The 15000-nt window shown below is 50.5% G+C and overlaps 1 protein-coding gene and 1 long non-coding RNA gene across 2 annotated transcripts in view; both read left to right on the top strand.

Moving 5' to 3' along the window:
- Positions 1 to 3444, top strand: part of LOC311322244 — a 20739-nt gene extending 17295 nt beyond the window's left edge. The window contains exons 2-3 of the long non-coding RNA XR_014630919.1: positions 987 to 1066; positions 3337 to 3444. This is a non-coding gene — a long non-coding RNA (uncharacterized lncRNA). The remainder of the gene's footprint in view (positions 1 to 986; positions 1067 to 3336) is intronic.
- Positions 3445 to 3447: 3 nt separating this feature from the next.
- The window catches only part of fhip1aa (FHF complex subunit HOOK interacting protein 1Aa), a gene marked incomplete at both ends in the record, with an annotated part of 23147 nt that continues 11594 nt past the window's right edge, over positions 3448 to 15000 (top strand). The window contains 7 exons of the mRNA XM_084454714.1: positions 3448 to 3555; positions 5408 to 6091; positions 8401 to 8559; positions 11426 to 11512; positions 11773 to 11940; positions 14285 to 14364; positions 14526 to 14713. Of these exons, the coding sequence (XP_084310840.1) occupies positions 3448 to 3555; positions 5408 to 6091; positions 8401 to 8559; positions 11426 to 11512; positions 11773 to 11940; positions 14285 to 14364; positions 14526 to 14713 (1474 nt within the window). The remainder of the gene's footprint in view (positions 3556 to 5407; positions 6092 to 8400; positions 8560 to 11425; positions 11513 to 11772; positions 11941 to 14284; positions 14365 to 14525; positions 14714 to 15000) is intronic.

Below are 15000 nucleotides of genomic sequence, written 5' to 3'. Positions count from 1 at the left end.
TGCTAGTTATCCAGAAAGCATAGTAGCACACAGGGACTGAGAGGCCTTAGTTTGGGAATCACAGAGCGTTTAATCAGCTGGACGATGCATTTGGTCATGTTTTGGTTTGACACTATTATTATATTTCATCACATGGCCAGCGAGCGGCTTCATTTAACACTTCAGCACTGCTCTGGTCCCTCTCTACCTCTCTCTCTCTCTCTCTTTCTCTCTCTCTCTCTCTCTCTCTCTCTCTCTCTTTCTCTTTCTCTCTCTCGCTCTCTCTCTCTCTCTCTTTCTCTCTCTACCTCTCTCTCTCTCTTTGTCTCTCTCTCTCTCTCTTTCTCTCTCTCTCTCTCTCTCTCTCTCTTTGTCTCTCTCTCTCTCTCTCTCTCTCTCTCTCTCCCTCTCTCTCTCTACCTCTCTCTCTCTCTCTTTGTCTCTCTCTCTCTCTCTCTCTCTCTCTCTCTCTCTCCCTCTCTCTCTCTACCTCTCTCTCTCTCTCTCTTTGTCTCTCTCTCTCTCTCCCTCTCTCTCTCTACCTCTCTCGCTCTCTCTCTCTCTCTCTCTCTACCACTCCATACCTCCTCTCTCTCTCTCTCTCTACCACTCCATCCCTCCTCTCTCTCTCTCTGTCTACCATTCCATACCTCCTCTCTCTCTCTACCACTCCATCCCTCCTCTCTCTCTCTACCACTCCATACCTCCTCTCTCTCTCTCTCTACCACTCCATCCCTCCTCTCTCTCTCTCTCTCTCTACCACTCAATACCCCCCCTCTCTCTCTACCACTCCATACCTCCTCTCTCTCTCTCTCTCTCTACCACTCCATCCCTCCTCTCTCTCTCTCTGTCTACCATTCCATACCTCCTCTCTCTCTCTACCACTCCATCCCTCCTCTCTCTCTCTACCACTCCACTCTACAGTATAGCACTAAGAGTTCCACACACCCAACCTCTGGAACTGCCTCTCTGCTACCCAAACTGAGAGTTCTCCTTCTCCGTTTCAGCCAAGCTGGTTTTCAAGAAGACGCTGAACGCTGCGTGGACTGAAGACTTGAAGGCAAGGCAACACCATGGTTCAGAGAGGGTACGACAGCCAGAGCCTGACACACACTTCCACCCCCCTGCCCAAACATTCCTTCAAAAGCCATACTAGCATGCACTTTCCTCCTGTTCTTAACTAAAAACATATGTGTGCAGTGTGTGTGTGTGTGTGTGTGTGTGTGTGTGTGTGTGCGTGGGTGTGTGTGTGTGTGTCACTGCCGTGCCAAGCTCTGTTGCTCGTTGTGAAGTAAGTCCTCTTTTAGGGCAGCAATCATTTGTTGCAGTGATTGGCTGAGAGGCGATTTAATGGGTGGGCGTTAGGATGCTGATTGGGTATCGTGGTCTGGCATTAGGATGCTGATTGGGTATCGTGGTCTGGTGTTAGGATGCTGATTGGGTATGTGGTCTGGCGTTAGGATGCTGATTGGGTATCGTGGTCTGGTGTTAGGATGCTGATTGGGTATCGTGGTCTGGCTTTAGGATGCTGATTGGGCATCGTGGTCTGGCGTTAGGATGCTGATTGGGTATCGTGGTCTGGCGTTAGGATGCTGATTGGGTATCGAGGTCTGGCGTTAGGATGCTGATTGGGTATCGTGGTGTGCGGCTGCCATTTGTAGTTTACCATTGTGATGCATAGAACATTTGTTCAGTATGAGAGCAGGACTTTGTCAAGGCCCTGGCATTATGAGACATGTTTTGACTGTAGGTAGCAGCGAAGGCCACGTTCGTATTTGTCCCTAACTCAGCACTCTTAGTGGGTGATTAAGACATGAGAAGGTCAGGGACAGGGTCGGGTGAAGATACCGCTGGTTGTTCACCAGACGAGTCAGGGGACTGTGATGATGTCCACCAGGACCACTCCTGCTCTCCCCTCAGTGAGAGCAGGATCAGAGAATGGAGGCATCTCTTTCAGGGGTGTATTGCACGCTAAAATACATTTTTTGATTTTTGTAGCAATGGTTTGGTTTCGTCAACAACAAAAGGCAACATGTAACTCTTATCCTTGTAGGTCTGTCACAGTGCATTGAGCTGACCCAGTACGGTCTCAGTCCACAGAAGCATGTCACTGGTAGACGCCAGAATTTAAATAGTCACGCTGCATTGTCAATGTTGTTAGAGGGTATTTTTAGCATACTTTAATCACTATTGTTGCTCCGTTCAGACAAGTAATGTGAGAAACGTACGTACCTCATACACACCTTCAGAAATGTGAGCAAATATTTTCTCAGGCACTTGCGGACCCTGTTGAAATCGTCATAGTTGGCATACCTGAGCCAGCCGAGAACCACCACGCCAGGCAGAGCGACGTGCTTCATCTGTAGCTCATCACAGGCTGCTTATTCACACTCTGTTGTCATCCATGGCTATCCCCATGAGAGGGCATTATGAGAATGTCATCCATGGCTATCCCCATGAGAGGGCATTATGAGAATGTCATCCATCGCTATCTCCATGAGAGGGCATTATGAGAATGTCATCCATGGCTATCTCCATGAGAGGGCATTATGAGAATGTCATCCATGGCTCGGCCATTATGAAAACGATGTTACAGACTAGTGATACATTCCAAAACATGGAGGCAACTCTTCCCTGTGTATGCATTCTGGCAGACACTCATGTGCCTCAAGTCCCTCTTTCTCTCTCTCTCTCTCTCTCTCTCTCTCTCTCCCTCTCTCTCTCTCTCTGTCTCTCTCTCTCTGTCTCTCTCTCTCTCTCTCTCTCTCTCTCTCTCTCTGTCATTGTGTCTCTAGCATGCCTATCATAGCTGCTGTGTATCCATGCTGAGAAGAAGAGTGAGAGAGAGGTCTGCTTGTGTGTATGTGCCTGTGTCTCTGTGTGCCTGTGTGTGTGTGCCTGTGTGTGTGTCTGTGTCTCTGTGTGTGCCTGTGTGTGTGTGACTGTGTGTGTGTGCCTGTGTGTGTGTCTGTGTCTCTGTGTGTGCCTGTGTGTGTGTGACTGTGTGTGTGTGCCTGTGTGTGTGTCTGTGTCTCTGTGTGTGCCTGTGTGTGTGTGACTGTGTGTGTGTGCGCCTGTGTGTGTGTGTGTATGTGCCTGTGTGTGTGTGCCTGTGTGTGTGTGTGTGTGTGTGTGTGTGCCTGTGCGTGTGTGTACTGTATGTGTGCACTCTGTATACTCTGTATAGCTATCTGAAGCAGCATCGTATTAATAGTTTATTATTATCTTTGTTTTCCTTGACTGCACAGTGGTGTAACTGTGTGTGTGTGTGTGTGTGTGTGTGTGTGTGTGTGTGTGTAACTGTGTGTGTGTGTAACTGTGTGTGTGTGTGTGTGTGTTTCTTCTCTCTCTCTGCAGTCCCCCAGTGTCCAGCTGCTCCATGAGGTAGTGGTTACCCTGTGAACAGTGAGGAGCCCCCCCCTTTCCTCGCAACATGGTTTAGCCCACCCAGATGACACGGTCGCCGTGATGATGGCCTCAGTGGTTGCCAACGGAAACCAGGACGGGCAGTCTCTGGTCCTGAAAGGTGTGGACCCCGAGACCTGCATGATCGTCTTCAAGAACCACTGGGCTCAGGTAACGGCAGAACCACCAGAACCAGCCACAAGAACCAGCCACCAGAACCAGCCACCAGAACTAAGCTGCCAATCCAGACCAGCCCTTTGGCCCCAGTCTGATTGGCTAACCCAAACCCAGTCACATATGAGGGATTTGACTGGGTGGACGGTGCACAGAGCATCAGTGACATTATGGTCCCGATACTTAAGAGGAGAATGTCCAAAATATACTGCTGGTGCATCACGTGCATACAGTTTATGAACAGCAGCTGGGGTTGATACAGCTGGATTTGGCCGAACGACTCTTCAGCTCTGCTCTCTGATGGATTTCAGCTAGCTAGCTAACTAGCTAGCTGTATTAGTAGTAGTATAAGTAGTATTTCAGCTAGTATTAGTAGTAGTATTAGTAGTATTTCAGCTAGCTAGCTAACTAGCTAGCTGTATTAGTAGTAGTACTGGTAGTATTTCAGCTAGCTAGCTAACTAGCTAGCTGTATTAGTAGTAGTATTAGTAGTATTTCAGCTAGCTAGCCAACTAGCTAGCTGTATTAGTAGTAGTATTGGTAGTATTTAAGCTAGCTAGCCAACTAGCTAGCTGTATTAGTAGTAGTACTAGTAGTATTTCAGCTAGCTAGCTAACTAGCTAGATATGACAGGACCGACAGCAGCAATCTGGCTAGATAGATATGACAGGACTGAGCAGTAATCTAACTGGATAGATATGACAGGACTGAGCAGTAATCTAACTGGATAGATATGACAGGACTGAGCAGTAATCTAACTGGATAGATATGACAGGACTGAGCAGTAATCTAACTGGATAGATATGACAGGACTGAGCAGTAATCTAACTGGATAGATATGACAGGACTGAGCAGTAATCTAACTGGATAGATATGACAGGACTGAGCAGTAATCTGGCTAGCTACGAGCATAACTAGCTAATTCAAAGCAGTTGATCTTCGCCATGATTAAACAAGTCTAAATAAATGGAGGTGAATGGGCTCTGTGGCGCCCCCCTTGGGTCGCAGCCGGCATGGGGCGGTTCGGAGCGCCCCCCCCCCCTCACACACACACACCCCGCAGTCCAAACCCTGTGTCTCTAGCCCCCCTACACAGGGAGCTGGCTTCGCTATAAGTTTTTTTCCAATAATAATTCAGGTAAAAAGCAATGAAACGTATTATTGAACAGCTTTAAGAAAGCGGAGCCAGTTTGAGGTGAAATACTGCACGCTGCATAAAACGTTCACCTGCCCGACACTGCTGAACACCGGTACTGAACACTAGTACTGAACACCCCTGCTGGTAGTAACCCCAGGCTCTGGTACTGAACACCAGTACTGAACACCCCTGCTGGTAGTAACCCCAGGCTCTGGTACTGAACACCCCTGCTGGTAGTAACCCCAGGCTCTGGTACTGAACACCGGTGCTGGTAGTAACCCCAGGCTCTGGTACTGAACACCACTGCTGGTAGTAACCCCAGGCTCTGGTACTGAACACCGGTGCTGGTAGTAACCCCAGGCTCTGGTACTGAACACCGGTGCTGGTAGTAACCCCAGGCTCTGGTACTGAACACCGGTGCTGGTAGTAACCCCAGGCTCTGGTACTGAACACCCCTGCTGGTAGTAACCCCAGGCTCTGGTACTGAACACCGGTGCTGGTAGTAACCCCAGGCTCTGGTACTGAACACCCCTGCTGGTAGTAACCCCAGGCTCTGGTACTGAACACCGGTGCTGGTAGTAACCCCAGGCTCTGGTACTGAACACCCCTGCTGGTAGTGACCCCAGGCTCTGGTACTGAACACAGGTACTAAATGCCGGTACTGAACACCCCTGCTGGTAGTAACCCCAGGCTCTGGTGCTGCTCCTGCAGGTGGTGAAGATCCTGGAGAAGCACGATCCCCTCCGCAGCTCCAGCATGGCCGCCCTGGGCGTCATCGGTCTGGGCGGCGGCCTCGGCGGCGGCGGCCTCCGTTTCGGCCCGGTCCCGGGCGACGAGGCCAGCGCCGTGCAGAACTACGTGGAGCACATGCTCTTCCTGCTGATGGAGGAGGACAGCGGGCAGGCGGGCGCCATGGGCCCCATCCTGGAGTTCGTGGTGGTGGAGAACGTGATGGAGCGCCTCTTCCTGTGGTCGCTGCGCCGCGAGTTCACCGACGACATGAAGCTGGAGCAGCTGAAGATGTACGAGATGCTGATTGGCCAGGCGCGCCAGCCGCTGCTGCACCACAAGCCCGTGCTCCGCCCCCTCATGATGCTGCTGTCGTCGTGCGCGGGGGTGGCGGCGGCACCGGTGGTGGAGGCGGAGCTTGTGCTGCTGCTGAACCAGCTGTGTGGCGTGCTGGCCAAGGACGCCTCGGTGCTGGAGCTGTTCTTCCACGCCAGCGAGGACCAGGGCGCCGCCAACTTCCTGATCTTCTCGCTGCTGGTGCCGTTCGTCCACCGCGAGGGCACGGTGGGCCAGCAGGCGCGCGACGCCCTGCTCCTCATCATGTCGCTGGCCGCCGAGAACCACCGCGTGGCCGAGCACGTCGCCGAGAACACCTACTTCTGCCCGGTCAGTCGCCGTGGGCGTGGCCTCTTCGTGGGCGTGGCCTCTTCGTGGGCGTGGCCTCTCCGTGGGCGTGGCCTCTTCGTGGGCGTGGCCGCTTTCGTTCTTGGTCTCCGTGCTTTTCTCCGTCTGGACACGCTTATTTTTTAATGGGTCTTGCTCTTCTCTATTCCTCTTTCACTCTCTCTCTCTCTGTATCTCTCTGTCTCTCTCTGTCTCTCTGTCTCTCTCTGTATCTCTCTCTCTGTATCTCTCTGTCTCTCTCTGTGTCTCTCTCTGTATCTCTCTCTCTGTATCTCTCACCGTATCTCTCTCTGTGTATCTCTCTGTATCTCTCTCTGTGTATCTCTCTGTGTATCTCTCTGTGTCTCTCTCTCTGTATCTCTCTCTGTATCTCTCTCTGTGTCTCTCTAACTCTCTCCCTCTAAAGCATGAATAACGAGCATGAATATGAAAGCATGAATATCCCTCGTTTCATTTAAAACACTCTCCCTCGTCTAGATGTAGTCCCGGGCAGAGGTGATGAACGTTGCACTGTAGACCGTTAAAAATGACAAGCAGCTATTTTTCGAGCCTCCCAAAGACAGAACAGTTGAGACACGTCAATTATAATCCCACCACAGAACAACAAGGTCACAAAGTTCATTTGGACATTGCGAAAAAGTTTTCGACTTGCTAGCGTTATTATCGCAAATTGATGCGCAGGAAGTTTGCTTGGACCTAGTTGTTGCCCTAGAGACCAAAAATTCAATTGAAAGGGTTTATATATATATATATATATATATATATATATATATATATATATATATATATACATGGGTGTCCATGTATAATATCTGTGATGAACAAGAGATGAGCCTGCACACTTGACTTGACATCAGTCCTGTGTCTTCTTTCCTCTGGTGCGGCAGTCAGGGATAATAGATAATAGTACAAAAAGCAAAAGTGGACTCGCACACAGAAACAAATAAAGACTGAAAGTCTAAGTCTAAGAAAATGAGATCAATTTTACTGGGATCAAAATAATAGAAACGTTTGGGTCCACGCAGGGACCTTCGTCAGTGCAAAGTGAGAGGTCTTGATGTCATAGGGACCTTCGTCAGTGCAAAGTGAGAGGTCTTGATGTCATAGGGACCTTCGTCAGTGCACAGTTAGAGGTCTTGATGTCATAGGGACCTTCGTCAGTGCACAGTTAGAGGTCTTGGTGTCATAGGGACCTTCGTCAGTGCACAGTGAGAGGTCTTGGTGTCATAGGGACCTTCGTCAGTGCAAAGTGAGAGGTCTTGGTGTCATAGGGACCTTCGTCAGTGCAAAGTGAGAGGTCTTGGTGTCATAGGGACCTCCGTCAGTGCAAAGTGAGAGGTCTTGGTGTCATTGTCCATATATACTCTGGTTTCTCCACATCAAGGTAGAAAGCTTGATTGGGCGCACCTGGACCCTTTCACACAGGGCAGGAAGTCAATTAGGATTCATGTATAATATCTGCACGGCTAACAGCCTCCAACAGAGGATGAGTGTACAGGTATCTCCTCCAGACGTTTACACTGCCTGTTCTTCTCTACCCATGGAGGAACAGCTAGGATATCTTCTCACGTTTAGAGGGATGAACAGCTAGGATACTATATTCTCACGTTTAGAGGGATGAACAGCTAGGATACTATATTCTCATGTTTAGAGGGAGGACTCTACCCATGGAGGAACAGCTAGGATATCTTCTCATGTTTGGAGGGAGGACTCTACCCATGGAGGAACAGCTAGGATATCTTCTCATGTTTAGAGGGAGGACTCTACCCATGGAGGAACAGCTAGGATCTCAGTCATTAGATTCAAAACAGCTAGATCATGTTCACGTCAATTCTTTATGCAAGTGTGCATGCAGATTCGTATTTAACTTTTGATGTACTGTTAGTAAGTACAGTTTAGTGAGTATGTTGGGATTCATTAACTGTGTGTGTGTGTGTGTGTGTGTATGTATATATGTGAGTGTGTGTGTGTATATGTGTGTGTATGTGTATGTATATATATGTGTGTGTGTGTGTGTGTGTGTGTGTGAGTGTGTGTGTGTATATGTGTGTATGTATATATATGTGTGTGTGTGTATATGTGTGTGTGTGTGTGTGTGTGTGCATGTTTGTATATGTGTGTGTGTGTGTGTGTGTATGTATGTATGTATGTATATGTGTGTGTGTGTGTGTGTGTGTGTGTGTGTGTGTGTGTGTGTCTGTGTGTGTATGTATGTATAAGTGTGTGTGTGTGAGTGTGTGTGTGTGTGTGTGTGTGTGTGTGTATACATGTGTGTGTGTGTCCTCTCCCAGGTGCTGGCCACAGGGCTGAGTGGTCTGTACTCGTCGCTGCCCCCCAGGCTGGAGCTGCCCAGCGAGGACGTCCACTGCCTCCTCCGGGACGACTGGCTCCAGCTGCCCGCGCTCGTCCAGTTCCTCAACTCCCTGGAGTTCTGCAACGCCGTCATCCAGGTCCACACACACACATACATACACACACACACACACACACACACACACACACACACACACACACACTCAGACCAAATGTGCATCAGCGCTCTCACTAAGCATTCTCCAGACTAGTCCAAAGAGGAATGTGACTCAGCAGATGGAGGTTCTCTAGACTAGTCCAAAGAGGAGTGTGACTCAGGGGATGGAGGTTCTCCAGACTAGTCCAAAGAGGAGTGTGACTCAGGGGATGGAGGTTCTCTAGACTAGTCCAAAGAGGAGTGTGACTCAGGGGATGGAGGTTCTCCAGACTAGTCCAAAGAGGAGTGTGACTCAGCGGATTGAGGTTCTCCAGACTTGTCCAAAGAGGAGTGTGACTCAGCGGATGGAGGTTCTCCAGACTAGTCCAAAGAGGAGTGTGCCTCAGCGGATGGAGGTTCTCCAGACTAGTCCAAAGAGGAGTGTGACTCAGCGGATTGAGGTTCTCCAGACTAGTCCAAAGAGGAGTGTGACTCAGCAGATGGAGGTTCTCCAGACTAGTCCAAAGAGGAGTGTGACTCAGGGGATGGAGGTTCTCTAGACTAGTCCAAAGAGGAGTGTGACTCAGGGGATGGAGGTTCTCCAGACTAGTCCAAAGAGGAGTGTGCCTCAGCGGATTGAGGTTCTCCAGACTAGTCCAAAGAGGAGTGTGACTCAGCGGATTGAGGTTCTCCAGACTAGTCCAAAGAGGAGTGTGACTCAGCAGATGGAGGTTCTCCAGACTAGTCCAAAGAGGAGTGTGACTCAGGGGATGGAGGTTCTCTAGACTAGTCCAAAGAGGAGTGTGACTCAGGGGATGGAGGTTCTCCAGACTAGTCCAAAGAGGAGTGTGACTCAGCGGATGGAGGTTCTCCAGACTAGTCCAAAGAGGAGTGTGACTCAGCGGATGGAGGTTCTCTAGACTAGTCCAAAGAGGAGTGTGACTCAGGGGATGGAGGTTCTCTAGACTAGTCCAAAGAGGAGTGTGACTCAGGGGATGGAGGTTCTCCAGACTAGTCCAAAGAGGAGTGTGACTCAGCGGATGGAGGTTCTCCAGACTAGTCCAAAGATGAGTGTGACTCAGCGGATGGAGGTTCTCCAGACTAGTCCAAAGAGGAGTGTGACTCAGCGGATTGAGGTTCTCCAGACTAGTCCAAAGAGGAGTGTGACTCAGCGGATGGAGGTTCTCTAGACTAGTCCAAAGAGGAGTGTGACTCAGGGGATGGAGGTTCTCTAGACTAGTCCAAAGAGGAGTGTGACTCAGCGGATGGAGGTTCTCCAGACTAGTCCAAAGAGGAGTGTGACTCAGCGGATGGAGGTTCTCCAGACTAGTCCAAAGAGGAGTGTGACTCAGCGGATTGAGGTTCTCCAGACTAGTCCAAAGAGGAGTGTGACTCAGCGGATTGAGGTTCTCCAGACTTGTCCAAAGAGGAGTGTGACTCAGCGGATGGAGGTTCTCCAGACTAGTCCAAAGAGGAGTGTGACTCAGCGGATTGAGGTTCTCTAGACTAGTCCAAAGAGGAGTGTGACTCAGCGGATTGAGGTTCTCCAGACTAGTCCAAAGAGGAGTGTGACTCAGCGGATTGAGGTTCTCCAGACTAGTCCAAAGAGGAGTGTGACTCAGCGGATGGAGGTTCTCTAGACTAGTCCAAAGAGGAGTGTGACTCAGCAGATGGAGGTTCTCCAGACTAGTCCAAAGAGGAGTGTGACTCAGGGGATGGAGGTTCTCCAGACTAGTCCAAAGAGGAGTGTGACTCAGCGGATTGAGGTTCTCCAGACTAGTCCAAAGAGGAGTGTGACTCAGCGGATTGAGGTTCTCCAGACTAGTCCAAAGAGGAGTGTGACTCACGGATGGAGGTTTTGGGGATAAGCTGTGTCATTAGGAGGAAGAGGAGTGTGACTCAGCGGTTTTGGGGATAAGCTGTGTCATTAGGAGGAAGAGTAGTATGACTCAGCGGTTTTGGGGATACGCTGTGTCATTAGGAGGAAGAGTAGTATGACTCAGCGGTTTTGGGGATACGCTGTGTCATTAGGAGGAAGAGTAGTATGGAGGCGGGAGAATCTCCCTGCCCCAATCAGCAGCCATGGGAGACTCCTCCCCTTCTGCTATGTGCATGTTACCGTTTTCCCTTCACAACCTGAAACGACAACGACCTCTGAGCTTGCCATTGTGATTGGTTCACATGAGATGATTGTGATTGGTTTAAAGAAATAGCGCACGGTAGTGAGTGTAGCCAGGCCTTTCTCCAGCGCTGTGGAGATGAGGTCTGGCTCTGTGAGGAGAGACGGCCCCATTCCCATTAGAACAACATGACGTCTGTAGAACAAGCGCTGCTTTTTCAGTCCTGTGCAATGCTCCGTTTTCACGGCAGTGTTGAGCTGGTCTGAGATCAGATAAATGCCATGGAACATGTTGTATAACCTGATGTTAACGTTCTACGAGCTGTTCTCAGGCTGTATAACCTGATGTAAACGTTCTCCGGGCTGTTCTCAGACTGTATAATCTGGAGTAAAGGTTCTAAGGGCTGTTCTCAGGCTGTATAACCTGATGTAAACGTTCTCCGGGCTGTTCTCAGACTTTATAATCCGGAGTAAAGGTTCTAAGGGCTGTTCTCAGGCTGTAATGTGTAAAGGTTCTCCGGGCTGTTCTCAGGCTGTAATGTGTAAAGGTTCTCCGGGCTGTTCTCAGGCTGTAACGTGTAAAGGTTCTCCGGGCTGTTCTCAGGCTGTAATGTGTAAAGGTTCTCCGGGCTGTTCTCAGGCTGTAATGTGTAAAGGTTCTCCGGGCTGTTCTCAGGCTGTAATGTGTAAAGGTTCTCCGGGCTGTTCTCAGGCTGTAATGTGTAAAGGTTCTCCGGGCTGTTCTCAGGTGGCTCACCCCAGCATCAGAGACCAGCTGCTCAGCTACATCTACAACGGCTTCCTGGTGCCGGTCCTAGCGCCAGCCCTCCATAAGGTGAGTTACTCATCATTCTGACACACACACACACACACACACACACACACACACACACACACACACACACACACACACACACACATTCACACACACACACACATGCATGTACAGTACACACACACACACACACACACACACACAAACACACACATGTGCACACACACACACACACACACCTGTACACACACACCTGCACACACACATGCACCTGAAGTATACCCATGCGCGCCTACGTGCGTCCCACCCCGTGTGTCCAGCTGACGGTGGAGGAGGTGATGACCACCACGGCGTACCTGGACCTGTTCCTGAGGAGCGTGACGGAGCCCGCCCTGCTGCACACCTTCCTGTCCTTCATCCTGCTGCATCGCCACGACACCGTCCACATCCTGGACACGCTGGTCAGCAGGATCAACACGCCCTTCCAGGTCCGCACCAGGCCACGCACACACGCACACACGCACGCACGCACGCACGCACACACACGCGCAGACTCATGCACACGCACGCACGCACACACGCACGCACACACACACACACACATTGTCCATTACAACCATGTGACTTAGTCCATTACAACCACGTGACTTAGTCCAACCACGTGACTTAGTCCATTACAACCACATGACTTAGTCCATTACAACCACGTGACTTAGTCCATTACAACCACGTGACTTAGTCTATTACAACCACGTGACTTAGTCCATTACAACCACGTGACTTAGTCCAACCACGTGACTTAGTCCATTACAACCACGTGACTTAGTCCATTACAACCACGTGACTTAGTCCATTACAACCACGTGACTTAGTCCATTACAACCACGTGACTTAGTCCATTACAACCATGTGACTTAGTCTATTACAACCACGTGACTTAGTCTATTACAACCACGTGACTTAGTCTATTACAACCACGTGACTTAGTCCAACCACGTGACTTAGTCCATTACAACCACGTGACTTAGTCTATTACAACCACGTGACTTAGTCTATTACAACCACGTGACTTAGTCCAACCACGTGACTTAGTCCATTACAACCACGTGACTTAGTCCATTACAACCATGTGACTTAGTCCAACCACGTGACTTAGTCCAACCACGTGACTTAGGCCATTACAACCATGTGACTTAGTCCATTACAACCACGTGACTTAGTCCATTACAACCATGTGACTAATGGTGCGTTCCAGGCAACCCTAACTCGTGTTTTTCCGACCTCCTACACGTGAAAATGCTCTGGAATGGCAGTCAAACCCGTAACTTCCCACCTGGCAACTGGGAGTACATCGATCTGTACGAGTTCACGGGTGGGAAGTTACGGGTTTGACTGCCATTCCAGAGCATTTTCACGTGTAGGAGGTCGGAAAAACACGAGTTACGGGTTGCCTGGAACGCGCCATTAGTCCAACCACGTGACTTAGTCCATTTCAACCACGTGACTTAGTCCAACCACGTGACTTAGTCCAACATGGTGTCCTTGGTTTACTCCGGAGAGCTCCCCCCACGTGTGGAGAAGGATATCCTGAGAACACTTCCTTGTTTGCCTTCAGGCTTCAGGGATGTGATGTTGCCGGGGTCGATGATGCTCGCAACCACAAGTAATCCACAGAGCACTGATTGATTTAAGTGTCACAGAGCAGGGTGTGTCACAGAGCAGGGTGTCACAGAGCAGGGTGTCACAAAGCAGGGTGTGACAGAGCAGGGTGTCACAGAGCAGGGTGTCACAGAGCAGGGTGTGTCACAGAGCAGGGTGTGTCACAGAGCAGGGTGTCACAGAGCAGGTTGTGTCACAGAGCAGGGTGTCACAGAGCAGGGTGTGTCACAGAGCAGGGTGTCACAGAGCAGGTTGTGTCACAGAGCAGGGTGTGTCACAGAGCAGGGTGTGTCACAGAGCAGGGTGTCACAGAGCAGGGTGTGTCATGCGGGGATACACCTGGGGTGCGTTCAAATTCAGCGAACATAGCGAACGTTAGCGAACTATTTTCCGTTAGCTTTGTGTTCGCCGCAAACGTTTGCTAACAGAAGCTAACAGTCTGGAGAGGTAGTTCACCAGTAACAGAACGAGGATCACAATGGACCCAGGCTGACTGGAGATCTGCTCCCAGATGGGGATTGTTGCGTTTATGCGAACTATTTGGAACGTTCATTAAAAGCCTCTGTTAGCTGAATTTGAACGCAGCCCTGGAGTGCCGTAGCTGCCCGTCAGTCACCCGGAGAAGGACAGCAATGTGATGTTCAATGAAGGAGGCTCCCTCTCTCCCTCTCTCTCTCTCTGTCTCTCTCCCTCTCTCTCTCCCTCTCTCTCTCTCTCTCTCTCTCTCTCTCTCTCTCTCTCTCTCTCTCTCTCTCTCTCTCTCTCTCTCTCTCTCTCTCTCTCTCTCTCTCTGTCTCTCTCTCTCTCTCCCTCTCACTCTCTCTCTCTCTCTCTCTCTCTCTCTCTCTGTCTCTCTCTCTCTCTCTCTCTCCCTCTCACTCTCTCTCTCTCTCTCTCCCTCTCTCTCTCTCTCTCTCTCTCTCTCTCTCTCTCTCTCTCTCTCTCTCTCTCTCTCTCCCTCTCTCTCTCTCTCTCTCTCTCTCTCTCTCTCTCTCTCTCTCTCTCTGTCTCTTTTGTGACTCTAAGGACACATGTATTGCCGAAGCCTCCATAGTGAATTTGTAGTGTGTGTGTGTCTTAGTGTGTAATTGTCAGTGGTAAGGTGGTAAGGTGGTAAGGTGGTAAGGTGGTAAGGTGGTAAGGTGGTAAGGTGGTTGTCCTCTTGTCCTGTAGCTGGGCACCGTGTCTCTGGCTCTGTTCCACACGCTCATCGGGTTCCACTGTGAGGACGTGATGCTGCAGCTCATCCTGAGGTGAGGGGATCACACACACACACTCACACACACTCACACACACACACTCACCCACACTCACACACACTCACACACACGTGTGCTCACCCCCAGAAGCAGGGCCCTCCGCCGGGCTGGGCCGTCTAACGTTCCCCATCTCGGTTCCCTCTGTGTTCCTGCAGGTTCCTGATCCCCTGTAACCACATGATGCTGAGTCAGCGGCGCGTGGTGAAGGAGCGGGACTGCTACTCCGTGTCGGCCGGCAGGTTCCTGGCGCTCACGCCCTCCTGCTGCTCGCCCCAGCACAGCCCCCCACCCCTCCGACAGCTGCACTCCATCCTCTGGTCCAAGGGCACCGACAGCACCTCGGGTAGGGGGGCGAGTTCCTTAGACTGAGGAACCCTGATTAGTGATGTTCTCTATCTGGTCCAAGGGCACCGACAGCCCCGGCACCAGCACCTTGGGTAGGGGGGCGAGGGGGAGGAGTTTACACTCACTTCCTCCTAACGTGCATGGGACATTTTATAGGGGGGGCAAGTGCCCCCCCCTGATTGGCCAGCCCAACTCTGCTCAAATTCTAATTTATTTATTTATTTATTTTACTACATAATTGTGGTTTGTACCAGTTTGTGTTAGGTCATCATTCATTTTAAAAGT

The sequence above is a fragment of the Borostomias antarcticus genome, assembly GCF_949987555.1.
Source record: "Borostomias antarcticus genome assembly, chromosome: 20".
NCBI classification, from domain to species: Eukaryota; Metazoa; Chordata; class Actinopteri; order Stomiiformes; family Stomiidae; genus Borostomias; species Borostomias antarcticus.
Note: the sequence above shows the minus strand (reverse complement) of the source record. Positions and strands in the feature narration are given on the sequence as shown.